Source organism: Bombina bombina, chromosome 4, assembly GCF_027579735.1.
Source record: "Bombina bombina isolate aBomBom1 chromosome 4, aBomBom1.pri, whole genome shotgun sequence".
Classification (NCBI taxonomy): domain Eukaryota; kingdom Metazoa; phylum Chordata; class Amphibia; order Anura; family Bombinatoridae; genus Bombina; species Bombina bombina.
Window position 1 is genome coordinate 420,098,636 of NC_069502.1, and position 16,626 is coordinate 420,115,261.

The 16,626-nt window shown below is 35.7% G+C and overlaps 1 protein-coding gene across 2 annotated transcripts in view; it reads right to left on the reverse strand.

Annotated features, from left to right (window-relative positions):
- OSTN (osteocrin) overlaps positions 1-16,626 on the reverse strand; it is a 77,368-nt gene that overhangs the window by 45,311 nt on the left and 15,431 nt on the right. Inside the window, exons 2-3 of one of the 2 annotated variants that reach the window (XM_053709045.1) lie at positions 8,413-8,511; positions 1,579-1,799 (exon numbers count right to left, since the gene is read on the reverse strand). In XM_053709045.1, coding sequence (XP_053565020.1) covers positions 1,579-1,799; positions 8,413-8,511 — 320 coding nt within the window. Of the gene's footprint in view, positions 1-1,578; positions 1,800-8,406; positions 8,512-16,626 lie in introns of both variants that reach the window. The other variant, XM_053709044.1, reaches the window with a different exon arrangement.

Sequence of the window (16,626 nt, forward strand, 5' to 3'; positions counted from 1 at the left end):
CCAATCACAAAATGCAAATACATATATTCTGGAAATCTTACACATGCTCTGTAGGTTCATGATTCATTTAGGGCAGGGTTCTTTAAACCACTGATTGGGAACCCATTACTTTGTTGCAACACCATGTTTAATGGGTTACGATTTGTGTGTGTTGTAGGAGAGTGTATGTGTGGGGTGTATGTTGTATGAGGATGTGTTGTGTGTTGTATGAGAGTGTGTGTGGCGTGCATTATATGAGTGTGTGTGGCGTGCATTATATGAGTGTGTGTGGTGTGATTTGTATGAGAGTGTGGTGTATGTGTTGTATGAGAGAGTGGTGTGTGTGTGTGTGTTGTATGAGAGTGTGTGTTGTATGAGAGTGTGGTATGTGTGTGTGTATTGTATGAGAATGGGGTGTGTGTGCTCTATGAGAGTGTAGTATGGTGTGTGTGTGTTGTATGAGAGTGGTGTGTGTGTGTGCTGTATGAGAGTGTGGTATGTGTGTGTGTATTGTATGAGAGTGGGGTGTGTGTGTGCTGTATGAGAGTGTAGTATGGTGTGTGTGTTGTATGAGAGTGGGGTGTGTGTGTGCTGTATGAGAGTGTAGTATGGTGTGTGTGTGTTGTATGAGAGTGGGGTGTGTGTGCTGTATGAGAGTGTGTGTGTTGTATAAAAGTGTGGTATGTGTGTTTGTGTTGTATGAGAGTGTGGTGTGTGTGCGTTGTATGAGAGTGTGGTATGCGTGTGCATTATTACCTTAAAGAGTGCTTTCAAGTTTGACTTCTGCCAGGAATAAAGCATACACACACTTTAGTTGCTTTGCTAAAAATTGCAGCTATCTTGTTGTATGTTACTTCAGAAATATTCAGCTAAAGCATAAAAACTGGATCACAAAGGTATGTGGCTCTTGTGAAAATTTGAAGAACTCAGATTTAGGGGGATTGAACACCAGATAGAGAGCTATAGAACAATGCATTGTTTGGCACATCTATGGCTTATGCTTTACTTTTAATAGTTTCATTTACTTTTTCATATATATCAGATTTTCTTTTCTTTGACTCATGATTTGCAGATAACTTTTATCCTTATTTTTATAAGGCATTTTAAGAATTGCCCTATTTGGGTGATACTTTATTAAGAAGTTTATATTTTTATAATATGAAAAATAAGCAGGTTTAAATTAAAAAACAATCAAAAGTAAAAGCAAATAAAAGAGGAGGTGACTGTATTTTCTTTCTGAAATATATATATAAATATATATATATATATATATATATATATATATATATATATATATATACACATACATACACACACACACACACACATATACCCCATGGCTACCAGTAACATAAATCTATAATTCTGCCTCATTGACTGCCAGTAACACACACACAGCAGTAATTTGACCCTATCTTAATTGCCTGTAGCACATGTAGGAATCTCTTCCTCACATACAGAACCATGGATAGCGAAATAAAGATCATTCAAGCTAGGGACCATGCAATACTGGTGAGACTTTTTAGATCATGTAGAGAACTTTAGATCATCAAGCTCTTTGAGTATAATTGATAGCAGCATCATAAAAATAATACTCACCTCTGTTTAGCCTTTAATTCTGTGGAACCTACTGAAATCCTGTCAAGAGGAGTACCAAAACCTGGAAAGCTCCTTTTTTTCTTGGGCTCAATCACATCATTTTCCAAAGAGACCAACTCATCCAGAAGTAAAAGCTTCGCTGCCAAATCTGTCGCTGACTTCTCTTCGCTGGATACTGAACGTGAACTTGCGTCCAAAACAATGGTGGAGTCAAATGACTGCTAAATGAAATATAAAGCTTAAAGTAAAAACAGGGTTTCAACAATAATGCTATTTGTGGCTTTGCTGTTAAAATAATTGTATTATAGAGATCCAAAAAGGAGGTTTGTTTTGTGATTACATGTAAAATATAGTTGTATTAAAGAAAACCATGTCAGCATTTCATTTTCAGCAAATATATTTATAATTCTCTTTGCTAACTCTTTGTAAATAATATATGCTGTAAAGGCAGGAATACAAGCTATTTGGGGGAAATTGCATTGCTTTTAAATACCTATCGACTGTAAAAAAAGTATAGGTATCTCAAATGAAATGTAATACAGGACATACATAGCTGGTTGGTTAATTAATCAAAGCAATTAAATCTTTAATTCATTAAAGGGAAGAAATAAAAGCTATAAAAGACATCATATAAAATCATATAAAATATGTAGGATTGTAAGACAAAATACATATCCTTTATGTATTTAAATATGTGATATTTTATTTGTAAATGAACTAAGGCTTTCACGATGTTCAAAGCATGTTAATACATTTATAACTTTTAAAATGTTAATATATATATATATATATATATATATATATATATACTGTATATATATATATATATATATATACACACACACACAATCATACATAAGTATTTTCCTTTGTTCTTTTGGGAGTCTTTATTAAAGAGTAATCCTAGGTGAGCTCAGGAGCGTGCACATGTCCTTAGCCATTAGGCAGCAGAGTTTGCAACGTTTATAGCAATATTATACACAATTGCAAACTTTGCTGTTATATTGGGGCCCATTTATCAAAGGTCTTTCAGACCTGATCCGACAGTGCCGATCAGGTCCGCAAGACCTTGCTGAATGCTCACAAGAGCTGCTGGTGCAACGCCGCCCCCTGCAGACTCGCAGCCAATGGGCCGCCAGCAGGGGGTGTCAATCAACCCGATCGTACTCGATCGGGTTGATTTCCGGCGATTTGTGTCCGCCTCATCAGAGCAGGCAGACAGGGTTATGGAGCACCGGTCTTTAGACCGCTGCTTCATAACTGGTGTTTCTGGCGAGCCTGAAGACTCGCCAGAAACACGGGCCCACAAGCTCCGTTCGGAGCTTGATAAATGGGCCCCATAGTGTCTGTAGAATTCTGTGGCAGCAGTGTAAATATAACTGTAAGTATAACGTTGCTGCAAACACTGCTGTCAGATGATTAGAGGCATGTGTATGCTCCTGAGCTTACCTAGGATTACTTTTTAACAAAGGATGCAAAAGAACTAAGCAAAATTGATAATAGAAGTAAATTGGAAAGTTGTGTTTTTTACAGTCAATTTAAATTTAATTTTGACTTTACTGTCTCATTAACTATCCTGATTATAGAAGTAAATTGGAAAGTTGTGTAAAATGTCATGTTCTACACAAATAATCTAGGTTTAATTTGACTTTACTGCCCCTTTAACTATCCTGAAAACCAAAACAGAAAGCCAGGGAAGGTGATATGCAATAAAATTAGTAAGTAAATCATATGGAGAGCATAGGGAACAGAGTGCACATGAATTTTAATTGTGTGCACAGCCCAGGCATGTACTTTTTTTTTTTTATTTTTTTTTATTTATCTTGGCAGTCAGGGGAGAGAGTGCAGTAGGTGTAAATAGCAGATGCTAGGGGAGAGAGTGTGAACTAGTTATTACTGTTATCAAAGACGGCCACAGACAGAATTATTGCCAATGCACATGCACACAATAACAGCGCATCCACAATGACATCTAACAATAACAATTCAAACATGGTCGTTGTCAGACAGAAACAGAAACTTGCATTCTTTTGGCTGTATTTATATTGTCGGAGGTAAATCTGAATTTTTTATATTGTCGGAGGTAAATCTGAATTTTGCAGACACAACTCCCAATGCTAGTAAACCATGCTATTTATAACTGTCCCTAATTGGCCACAGCAGAGAAGGTAACCTAAGTTACAACATGGCAGCTCCCATTGTTTTATAGACACTAAAACTTTACACTTATTTTGTCAATATTTAAACAACTTATGAAACTTTGAGATTAACATGTAGATGTATTTTTAAACTAATGTTTTCTTTGAATGCTTCATTCTATATAGCATTTATTGTGTGTTTATTAAGTGTTTAATGTGCTTTTGTGGATGCCAGTGCCATAAAAACGCCTTCAAACAAATGCAAACAAAAAAGGAAATGTTATCTATAAAACAGTCCATGCAAAAAAGAAAACTTGAAAACAGTAAGTAAAAAATTAGAGAACTTTTCCAGTTTAAAAATCGCATGAAATAAGGTAATTCACAAGACCATTAGAGTCTTTAGAAATCCTCCTTGCTAGACCTAAGTGTAGGTAAAAAGTCTAAAACATCCAGAATGAAAGAGAATGTCCCCAGCAAGTCCCTTATTTGTGAGATCACAAGACACCTTTTTTATTGGCCGCAGGAAGTGGCATACAAGTATTTTAGGCGCTGAATTTATTTATCTGAAAGTGCAATACACAAAGGTCTGGACTTGCACAGATCTTTGTGGGTTGCACTTGCACACAAATATATTAGGCATTGAAAATACCCGAAAGCCACTACCCCCAGCCATATTTGGCATTTTTTTATATAATGAATCTCCAAAAGCGCATGTCTTATATATACTTATTGCTTTTCAGCGTTGCTAGAGCATCAGTGAATTTTGAACATGATCTTATCTGTACATTGTGACCAGTCTGTGACCTTTGCTTTAATTGCTGATACAATACAAGCCACTGCTAACTATCTGAGCATGTATACTGACAACATTTTTCTTTTAAATGCATCCATATGATATGCATGCTTAAGTCATCTATAATTGGAAGTAAAATCATTCCATTTCAAATTGTTAAAAATAAATACATGCTTAAAACCTTTACAATTTTTTTATTTCACTGCTATATGCTTTTGTACTCCAATTGCATGTGGTTATTTTAATTATGTGTATGCATCTTTATCATTATATTATTTTTAAAGAGAAATAACACCTAAAAAGTATCTTTCATAAATCTGTCACATCATTTTAAACAACATACTAATTTAATTATATTATCTATTTTGCTTATTATCTGTGTACCCTTTATTGAAAAGCATACCTAGGATCAGGAGCAGCAGTGCACTACTGGGAGCTAGCTGCTGGATGGTGGCTGCACATACATGCCTCTTGTCATTGGCTCACTAGATATGTTTAGCTATCTCCCAGTAGTGCTTTGCTACTCCTTCAACAAAGGGTTCTATGAGAGTGAAGACAAATTGATAACATAAGTAACATAAGTAAATTAGAAAGTTGTTTAAGATTGTATGCTATTTCTGAATCATAAAAGAAAAAATGTGGGTTTCATGTCCCTTTAAATTTATTGTAATTATTTCTAAGTAAAAGGCTACCACATTGTGGGCTAGATTACAAGTGGTGTGCTAACATTAGCATGCATGCGATATAAGAATATCACAAGTGTATTAATTTGTGCACGTATTAAAAGTTGAAAGTAAATCTGTTTACTTGAGCACAATCAAATTTAACATGCATTGGATTAGCACGACTAAAGACCTCCTGTAAAGGATTAGGAATAAAAAATAAATAAAAGTTGCAGCCAACACAACATAAATACATTAAAATATGCAGGTATATATATATATATATATATATATGTCTAAATAATAATTATTTAAAAATGTGTTTCATTGCGTATTTACTATAAATATTTAACATTTCAATGTTCACATAAAGGAAGTTATTTTTATTGTAAATACATATTTTATATATATGTATATACCTATAGATTTATGTTTTACATTAACATTATCACACACACACACATACAGTATATATTTAATAATAAAGATAAAAAAAACATTTTATGTGAAGCACATAGAGATTTAAAATATGTGTAACGGGCTTTAGGTTTTGCAATGTAGGTTTAACGCAGTGTCAGGTTAGCACACATGAAATTTACTTTTATAAAATTTGCTTTGTACTCTTGGTATTCTTTGTTGAAAGCTAAATCTAAGTAGGATCATATCATATGCTAATTTTTAAGACCTTGAAGGTTGCCTCTTATCTGCATTTAAACAGTTTTTTACAGCTAGACAGCAGTGGCGTCACTAGGGTTGGTGTCACCCGGTGCGGTAAGTTATGGTGTCACCCCCCCCCCCAGAAAGCAGACACACACAAAAACACAGGCACACACACATACAAAAACTCAGACACACTTAAAAACATACTCAGATGCACACACAAACACTCGGAAACACACTCAGACACACACACAAAAACACTGAGACACACACACACAAAAACTCAGACACACACATACAAAATATGTAAACTGCACTGCATTAATTATAAAGCGCATGCCTAGAGCTGCTCCCTGGCTCAGCAGAGCATCAAATGAAAGATAAACAGAGCACTCTAAAAATAAATCACTAAAGCAAAGGTTTAGGCGCAAACTATGAAAATTCTGCTCTCTGACTCTGTTCCAAGCCTGTCAGTGCACAGCCCCGGGCCGCGTGCCTACCGCTTCTTATGGCCAATCACCTCTGCACTCTGCCCACCCCCAGACTTGTGCCCGCCCGCCTTCCTACCTGTTCAGTGTGCACTTAGTGTACCGTAACCGTAATGGTCTGGTGGGCATCATACGTGGCTCCTTCACTTTAGAGACAGTGTCAAACAGTCATGCGGTCAGGTGCCAGGCATCCCCTCATAATTTGCCAGTTCCCGTTTAGAGAGACAGCACAGCAGTGAGTGACTCCACTGCTCCACATGTCACTGAGCAGTGAGCACAGATAGGCAGGCAGGTTTAGGCTAGCAGCGCAACTTTGCAAGCCCCACGGCACGCCCACAACATTCATAGAGAAATTGGGCAGGGGAGAAGCAAAGTACAAACAAGCAAAAGCAGCCGGGAAAACTATTTGTTGAAATTGCAGCACTGGCTCAAGGGGCAAAAAAATTGTGTGTCTACAACTTCCCCAGTCCCACCAATGTTCACAAATGCCAGCCCCTCTAATAAAAAAATCTATGCATCTCAACATTGTATTTCTTTGAATTTCAATAAAATTAAAAAAAAAAAAAAAAACATTTTTTTTTTTGGTGTCACCCTCTGGAGGGTGTCACCCGGGTGTGGCCCCCCCCCGCCACTCCCTAGTGACACCACTGCTAGACAGCACTAAAATGTTACTCTGCCAAAAAACTGAAATAAGGGGGCAGTCTGCCGCTGCTTAGATACAAGGTAATCAAAGAGATAAAAAGTATATTAATATAACCGTGTTGGTTATGCAAAACTGGGGAATGGGTAATAAAGGGATTATCTATCTTTTTAAACAATAACAATTCCTTTTATTTTATAAATTAGGCGCATTATTGAAATATTAAATATAATTTATTTTAAAATAATCATTAAAAATTATTATAGATACTGTAATAAATTCTAATTAGTCCATAGAATATATATATATATATATATATATATATATATATATATATTCTTTATAGTATCAATAATACTTTTTTATAATAAATAATTATTAATATTTTTTAATATTTCAATAATGTGCCTTAAGATAATTAATTCTGCATGTGGGCTAACCCAACACTGTGTTGGACCTACATTGCGAAACCTGAAGAGCGTTACGCAGATTTTACATTCCTATGTTCTTCACATAGAATTTTTTATTTATTTATTATTATTATTTTATTTATAGAGAAATATATATTTACAATAAAAATAGCATTTTCCTGTAACATAGAAACATAGAATTTGATAGTAGATAAGAACCAAAAAAGGCCCATCAAGTCTATTTTATTTTTACCCATATTGCATGTTACTTTTTTTCTTAGGATAGTCTTATGCGTGCCCCAGGTTTTTTTTTATTCTTTTACAGTCTTGGCATTTGCCACCTCTATTGGAAGTTTATTACATGAATCCACCACCCTTTCTGTAAAAAAAATATTCCTCATATTTAAAAAACAATCTTACTTTCCAGTTATGGAAAGCAAATAAGATACTACTGCCTCCAGCATTTCCCACTGCCATCCTAAATAGCTTTCCTTTGCATTACTTAAATATAGAATCTGTAATGACAATAGCTGGGCGCTCAACCAATTGAATACTGAGCTAATGCACAGGAGCATAATGCACTCAGTGTAAATGCAGTGTAGGCAGTGTAGGCAGTGTAAATGCAGGAGACAAATTTGACTTTTGATACTTTCCAGAAAAGGAGCACAAGGTGACCTTGAAAGATTTATAATTTAAAACCCTGTTGCTTTCCCATTTTGCCTTGTTATGTTGGAACCTGTGTTCCGTGAACATATCTTAGACAAAGCAGTTTGTGTTCCTTAATAATATATGACCCTGTTTTGCCTATTGACTAGCTGTGGTATGTTTTGCTGTTACAAAATTTGAATTTTTCTGTATATTCTGTGTAAAAAAAAGTGTAATTGTAGCTTGTATAAAGTTATTGCAGCAGGTAATGTTCCAAATTATGAAGTGGTAATGGCACATATCGTATATAGGCATCCATTACCTTGCTTTCCGATAGCTAATATTCACTATACTATTTTATACAGCATAGTATTGTTTAGTATATTACTTACTCCTACCCCTGTCGAAGCCTCTGAAAGAATAGCCTTTGTAGAAGTCCACTGTAGCAGAGAAACAGCAAGGAAAATACAGGCACTCAAATTGGTCCACTCCAGCATCTGAAAAACACAACACTCAGATTATAGATTTTAGTACACAGAGTGCATATACAGAACTCCATACTTTATTAGACTTCAGTACTGAAATATATGAAATTCGCCAATTTATTGGTTTGTAGATAATTAACTGTGTTTGAAATATTTAGTTATTTAATGAAAAAAAGAAAAACTAAATTTGTTAGTAATTAACTCTCAAGATGAATAATGTTTTTTTGCTATTATAGAGATTTACAACCTGGGTGTGCAACCTATTAAAAATTGAAAAGAATATACATACTTCTATATAGACACTTATTAAAGGTGTAATTCTGCCGGATAGATGCCACAAACCAACATATACAAACAAAGAAGAAACAAGAAATATAAACATTGGACCCACACAGAGACAGCAGCAGTAGACACGTTGTAGATATGAGGAGCACATTGTACGTTGATAGGGAGAGATGGAGAAGGAGTATGTAATGGGTAAGTGCAACCACAATTTAAAAAAAAAGAAAAAAAATGTTTATTAGTATAACAATGATCAGCATTATCCAGTGTGGAGAAGCAAATATTTTCATTTTTAATCTTATTTTATTATATTATTAACATAGAATATAGATCCCAACTTACATACTATTAAAAAAAATACAATTTAAGAAGTGGTAAATTATATGAAAATATTGAAAGATATTTCTATGCAGAGATGCAAGTGTAACTTATGTTTCCTATATAAAGATTTCATTCTAAACCTATTTTTTCTGTAGAGATTTAAATGTATGGTGTTGAAAGAGGTCTCATATTAAACAAGATATTTACATCCTACGTTAACCTCTGAATTTTGCACAAAATAATACTTTGTTTATTTTTGCACTCCAGAAAATCAAGGCCACTACTTAAAGCTACTTTCTACAATAGAGTACCCATGAAAAAAAGAGTTATATTATGCTTGTGGAAGTATAAAGAGGCCCTATCACCCATCCGATAACCACATCCTGATTATTTGGATGTGAGAACGTAAAAATAAACGTCCAGCCTAAATACACACATTTAATATGGCTTAATGTGCTTGCTTGGGTTTATTCATCCAAAAGACCAAATTTCTAAAAATAGGATATGGTATACTAACAAAAATAAACCTTAACACCTGCCTTACAAAAGACACTTGATTAAGCGGTTGAAACAAGACGCGTGCAGAAATTTGTAGGTGTATCTTTTGCTGTCTCTGACTTCCTCATCTTGGCGCCCAAAACAAAATGTTGAGGTTAAAGGCAATTTAGAAAAGAAAAAAAAAATTATATTTAGCTCCCTTTGCTATTTTTGGAACTTTTGGGGGAAATCCTTATTTGCTGTGACCTCTTTTGACTTCTCTTTTACACTGTAAAAAAAGAATATATACCATCTTCCATGCAACTCCCACACCAATGAGCATTAATATTACAGTACATTTTTTAGATATACATTTCACACCCCTTTTATCTGTAAATTCAAATCAAGGAAAACACATTAGACGTGTTAAAATATGCTCTCAAACCCATCAACATTTACAGTAGGCTGTATAACCTATAACTGGCCATTTGGTATTAGTCATGTTTCAGACCTGTGTAGTTAAATGAAAACACATATTGGACAACAGATCAAAAGCAAACTTAAGTATTAAAAATAATTAGCAAGAGAATTTCAACACTGGTAAAGCAATTTAGCTATAAATTGCCTTCTGATAATCTCACTAGGATAACATAATACTTTGAATGATTTCACTGTCTGCTATTCTTTCTGGTTTAAACTTTTTTGTGACCTGAACTAGGCAAAATTAGTTTAAATGTTCAGCTCAGAGAAAAATGTCTTATTTGGCTATTCTCTAAATGCAAGTCCATTACAAGAAACTATCCACTTGCAACCAACTTGAGGTTAAATTCAGTCAAATTTATAAATAAGGTTGGGGATTTCAAGTTGTGTACTCTTCATCTGCCAACTTGCTATAGTTAAAACATAATAATATAACAAGAAGCCTCAAGTATAAACTTTAACAAATTCATATCCTTTTTTACTGACTGTAGTTTTACAGATAAATATACTATTCTGATATTATTTTTTGTTCAATTGTTTTAAAAAAAAAAAGTGAAACGGTTTAAAGCAGTTTTATACAAACTTTATACTGTTTGTCATTTTTTGCTGACATTGCTCATTTTAAAGTAAAAGTGTAAAGTCAGTTAAAAGATGAAAAAAGGCAAATCACATTTCAGTTTAGTCAAACTGAATTACAAGTTAGTCATACTCTGCTGACAATCAAAGTCAGTAAAACAAGTTGGCTCTCTTAAAGGGACAATCTAGACCGAATACATCATTTTTATTACCTATTGTTGCATAACAGGGACGCATCCTGTAACTGGTCCCACATCTATAAGCTTGTAAGGAGCAAAAAACATCTGTTAAGCTCTGCCCACCTATTGCGTGTATATTTTAGTATAAGTTTCTCTAACCACGATCGACTCTTAAATATGTTTTCCTGGGGGGCGGAGTCTACTCTCAAAGCGGCAAGATGTGTCTCAATGAAGCTCTCTGAGTTTAAGCTATTATTTTGCAGTTTGTTCATACCAAAACCTACAAAATCTTGTCTTAATTTATCAGACTGCATTTCTATATGTTTGGAGTCTAGATTTACCTCAAGAGTGGATTCTCTGACTATATTATTGCCTATGCTCTTTGGGATCAGCTGCGTGACAGACATTCTCACAGGCCTGGAAGCCATATTGTAAGCAGCTGCATGTTACGAACATTAAGCGCTGTGGGAACCACGGAACGCAGGCCTGGGACTGCCGCATTATTACCCCCCCCATTACCGGGGTTACGGGATCCTATAAAAGGATATTGAAAGCTGTTCTTTTCCCTCTCTATCTAACAGCACATAGACTCTAGGGGATATACTCTCATATCTTCTATTACCCGCCTAGACAACAGCACTATGACACCTAAGTGGCAGCACCTTGAGAACTCAGTGGCGGATCTACTAGACAAGCATTTTCGGAACTTGTCGGATCTCATTGCAGACAGCTTTGGGACACTTTCACAGATATGCATAGCCATCAGAGAGAATCGGATGCATACAACAACTCCATTGGAGCGAAAACCCACTGTGCGGCCTACAAATCACTTTACTCTAACATCCAGGCAGGATGATACTTCTCCCGCAGACCCAATGGGTGGAGATTACTTGATATCCCTGGTGCCGTGCTCCATAGCGGCAGATGACAACGGAACTGTCGCAGAGACCGACCGGAGTGATGCCTCTGGGGACTGGCGACAACCTTTGGCAGAGCGTCCCACATTGGAAGAAGCATACAGACCTGTAGTCTGCTCGGGGTCTCCTGAGTGGACATGCAGTGTTCTGGGGTTGAAACAGAGGGGCCTGGGAATCCCTGGAAGTGCCGTGAGTAGACAAGAAAAAAAAACGCTGCACTGTTCTGCCCCACCTTGCGACTCACCGGACCGACGGCATCCCACTGTTCAGCTACACAAGCTACTCACACTAGATAAGGCAGGGAGCTTGGAAAGTTGCGCTCCTCAAAGGCGATGGCCCTGTCGTTGGTTGAACCAAGACCGTCCAGATAGCCGAATACCGGTAACAGGGGTAGGGTAGAGCCTTTTCTTACCGGACTGATTTTCTAGCCTGGGACACTACTCTGTTTGCCGACAGAATTACTAAATACTTAGTACTGCCCTGCTGGTTGATCATACTAGAGACACAACCTTCTAAAGCATATAGACCTGGACTTTATTGATACGATCTGTAATTCAGGACACTTGGGAGGTATGGAGGCAACTTTACTGCTCCGGTTGTAATTGTTAAGAGTTTACTATATGGCTGTCTCCCCATGCTGGGAGACTGCTTACTGAGAAGCCTTTATTGATGACTTGTGCTAAATGTTGGGACATATAAGTGTTTCTGTTCAGTTTCACATAGGGAAGATAGATATATGAGAACATTTGGGTGTGAAATTAATTTTTATGTCTCACAGCGGCCTCATGAAACACTGTCTTGTGGCTTACGACTCCATGGACTCTCTATAGCAGCCAGCTCTATGAGACGCATGGCTGAACGGAGTGCTAGTGTGTTGTTTGTTCCTTAATGTGGAGTAACTTTTCGCTACCAACATAAATACTGTTTATAGTTCAAGGGCTCATAGCCTATCCTAACAAATGTTTTCCACTACAACCCCTTTACAGACTAGTATTATCTAGCATGAGAGGCCCTGCAGGGATGCAACACACGTAATTTATCAGCAGACATATTTATTTTGATATGCCCAAAAGGTCTTTGGCCTGTTGAACTACATTCCTCCTAGCAACGCCAACTATTATATATATGTACATAACTAGACTGGATTGGTGTGCATTCCATTTCTCTCTATCACTTATTCGTGCCCTACAATAATATTTTCCTATGAGTACCTGTTACTTAGGCTATATAGACATATAGGGACTGGTACGACTGGCGACTCACAACCTTACTTGATTGGGCGTACCACTGCCAATATTAATTATTCTGCTCACAAAGTTGACAACTACCATATAGGCAAACAGTATTAGACAGGATATCTACATATCCTCTTTGTAATTACTACTCACAAGTGCGCCACATTTATATTTATATATCTCTACGTGTAAATTTCACTCAGGTTATATAGTCCTTTAAGGTCAGTGTGTGTGTCTCTCGCAAGCTTCATGCGAATTTGTTCCCATATCTGTTTACTTATTAACTAACAGTTACTCCCTTATTTCATATAATGACATCCTTAGAGTCTAAAGAATGTGCTATTTTGCTTACTGCTACTATGGTTATATTTGACTATGCTTATGTTATAATATAGATAAAACATGAGGTTGTTCAGTGGAGATCCAAAAGTGGTCTCCTTAGTTGGTGCATACCCCCAATAACATTGTCACATAAACTGGAGGTCCAAAAGTGACTTCATTTATCATTGTGGAGGTATATAGCATATTTGGTATACTACAGTATGTACATATTAAGTCCTTTTCTTCTTTACCTTTTTATGTAATGCATAACACCAATTTACAATGCTCTGCTCAATATTGTTTACATTACGATATGCTTACTATGTTACTCTATTATATATTCTATGTATACCTTCTCTTGAACCTCAAATAAAAATTTACATAAAAAAAAAAAAAAAGCAGCCTATCACATGTAAGTTATGATGGAAAAAAAAAAAAAAAAAAAAAAAAAAATATGTTTTCCTACTTGCAAACTCTGATTTGTTCATGTGCAATTTGAAATTGCTTACTGAAAAATAATACGAGCTAGATTACAAGAGGGGCGCGTGCTAAATAACCAGCTATTTCAAGTGGTGCTCTAGTTAATTTTCTAAAAGTGCCCCAAATGCATTATATTTTTTTATTTAAAAAAATAAATAAAAAAAAATACCTTTTTATTTTAAATAACAAAGAACTACGCTAGACAGTTTTATGGCTTTAAAGCTGGTGGGAGTGGGGTGTTAGAAAAAAACGGCACTAAAAAGTGCCTTTACATTGCGGTCTATGGGAAGTGTATGTTCCCAGTAAATATATATCTATATGCTTTTATACATGCAGTATATTTATATGTTACTATGTGTATATATATATATATATATATATATATATATATATATATATACATAAATATATATGTATATAAGAATATACACATAGATTTACAAATTGTTGCCATTGCTGCACTACTTACCCCCTTTGCTGCACTAGTTCTAATGGGTCACGGCATGAGAATGAGGCCCCCATTTGAGCATATGGAAGCGTGGTCTTGTGAGCGCAATGCTTTTCAGCAATGTGAACACAAGCTTGCGTTTGCATTGCTGTGAATTTGTAATACCAGCGCACATTAGCGTGCACTGGTATTACTACGTGGAGTGCTAATATCGCATTCAAGAGAGCGATATTTAGCGTTCCACTTGCTAAACTGTTATAAAAGAAAATAGCTAAGTGAATAAGAAGAAAGCTGTGGGCTGCAAACAAATGATGATTATTCATTAATTCATGTACTTCTTACAAGCTAATAGATGTGGAACCCGTTGCAAGATGCTTGTCTGGTATGTAACAATAAGTAATAAAGAACAAGTATTGGGTCTAGACTGCCCCTTTAAGTTGACTTTTAACAGACTGAAAGCAACACAAAAGTATTTTTTTTCTTTGCTACAACTAAAAGAGTAAAATAGGGTATTTCAATATGTATTACATTTTTATATATTTTACTGTATATTATAAGTTAGCTTGCCAATATCTTCTTCCTTACAAGCTCTAATAATACCAGTCTTGTTTTTGAACAACTCATATTTATTTCAATATTAACTATTGAAAGATAGATTTTTACGGCAGATAAGAGCTATAAGCCTAGCTAGTCTGCTCGATATTTCCTAAGAGTATAAACTTAACTAGTTTGTAGGATAGCCTGATGCTTATTCCAGGAATTCTTCAAGTGATGGTTATCTCTCCCCTTTATAAAAACCAATCGGGAATGTTAGTGTTATTTAGATTATAGAAAAAAATATTACATTTGAAGTGCAGAGTATTTGAATTTCATATCTATATTAAAAAGTAAGTTATAGTGCAACTTTTTTACAACTGAATAATTAAACTCTGTCTAAAATATCACTAACATTTTGTTTTTATAAATGGAAGAGATTACCATCACTTTAAAGTCCCCCACAGTGTTTGTCATTACCACCTCTTGTGGAAGTTTATTCCATTAATTAATCACCCTGGGCTATAAAGCTCCAAATATTATTTCATAGAACAGAGTCTGTTTTTCATCTGTACAAAATTTTTGTTTAAATCCAAAAATGCTAAACCTAGAATTGCACAACAATAATATATAGATACCTTTTAATAATATTCATCATTGCATTGTGACCTTTTCCCAAATACTCATATAAAAATGTTGTCTTCAGTCTTTTGTCTTTAAAATTCCCAATTTGTAATTTACTGTAAAGGCTTGACTCAGAGTGAGGTGAGTAGACCACAAGTACTCTGTTCTCTATGCTTGGAATTTATCATAGTCTGAGGAATAAAATAAATGCATTTTAATGATTTAATTTACCATTTGAAGTCACCATTTTAACTGAAAATGAGACTTGGCAAGAAAAAGCAACATAAAGCAGTTCATTACCTAGGCTCACGAAAGGTTACATGGTACTAATATAAGATATAAGTACAAGCATACTTAAACTATTTGCTAAAGCATTCTGTACAAGTAAATGCTCTATTTATGCTGGACATTATCTACTTTTCTCAGTTAGGTGAGACAAATATAGTACTCAAATTGTATTCAGTTAAGACTGCATTTTGTACTGTTCTTATAGCAATAGTTAAAAAAATAAATGAGAAAATGAAATGGTATTTTGTATTCCAGCATTGATTGGGGAGACTTTGCTTATACTTGGGTTAAGCCTTTTGGAAGTTCTATTTCTAAATTAATTGGCTAAGAAGATACTGTGGGGCCGATTTACTAATTGTCAGACAGACATGATCTGCTGTAGCGGATCATGACCGCCCGACATTGCTGAATGCCGACAGAAAACACTGTCGGCATTTATTATTGCACATGCAGTTCTGGTGAACTGCTTGTGCAATGCCACCCCCTGCAGATTCGTGGTCAATCGGCCGCTAGCAGGGGGTGCCAATCAACCCAATTGTATGTGATCGAGTGGATTGATGTCCACCGCCTCAAAGGAGGCGTACGAGTTAAGGAGTAGCGGTCTTAAGACCACTGCTTCTTAACTCCTGTTTCCGGCGAGCCTGAAGGTTCACGCGGAAACAAGGGTATACGGCCCCATTCGGGCCGTGACAAATCAGCCCTGTGGGTTTACAATAGCTGATCTTGAAAAAAAAGTTACTCCGGCCTTGGCAGATTTCATAATAGACCTATATTGTACCATGGTCCACACAAAAGCAACAACGTTTAAGACCTGTGCTAGGTCCTTAGTCATGTCTGCAAGTGTATATACAGAGGCTACCTTTATACCTGTACACAGGTGTAGGTCAACACCCATTAATTAAGTAACAGCGCCACCTATTGGGTATTATTCATATTTCTTTACAAAAAGATGTTTCTTCTCTTAA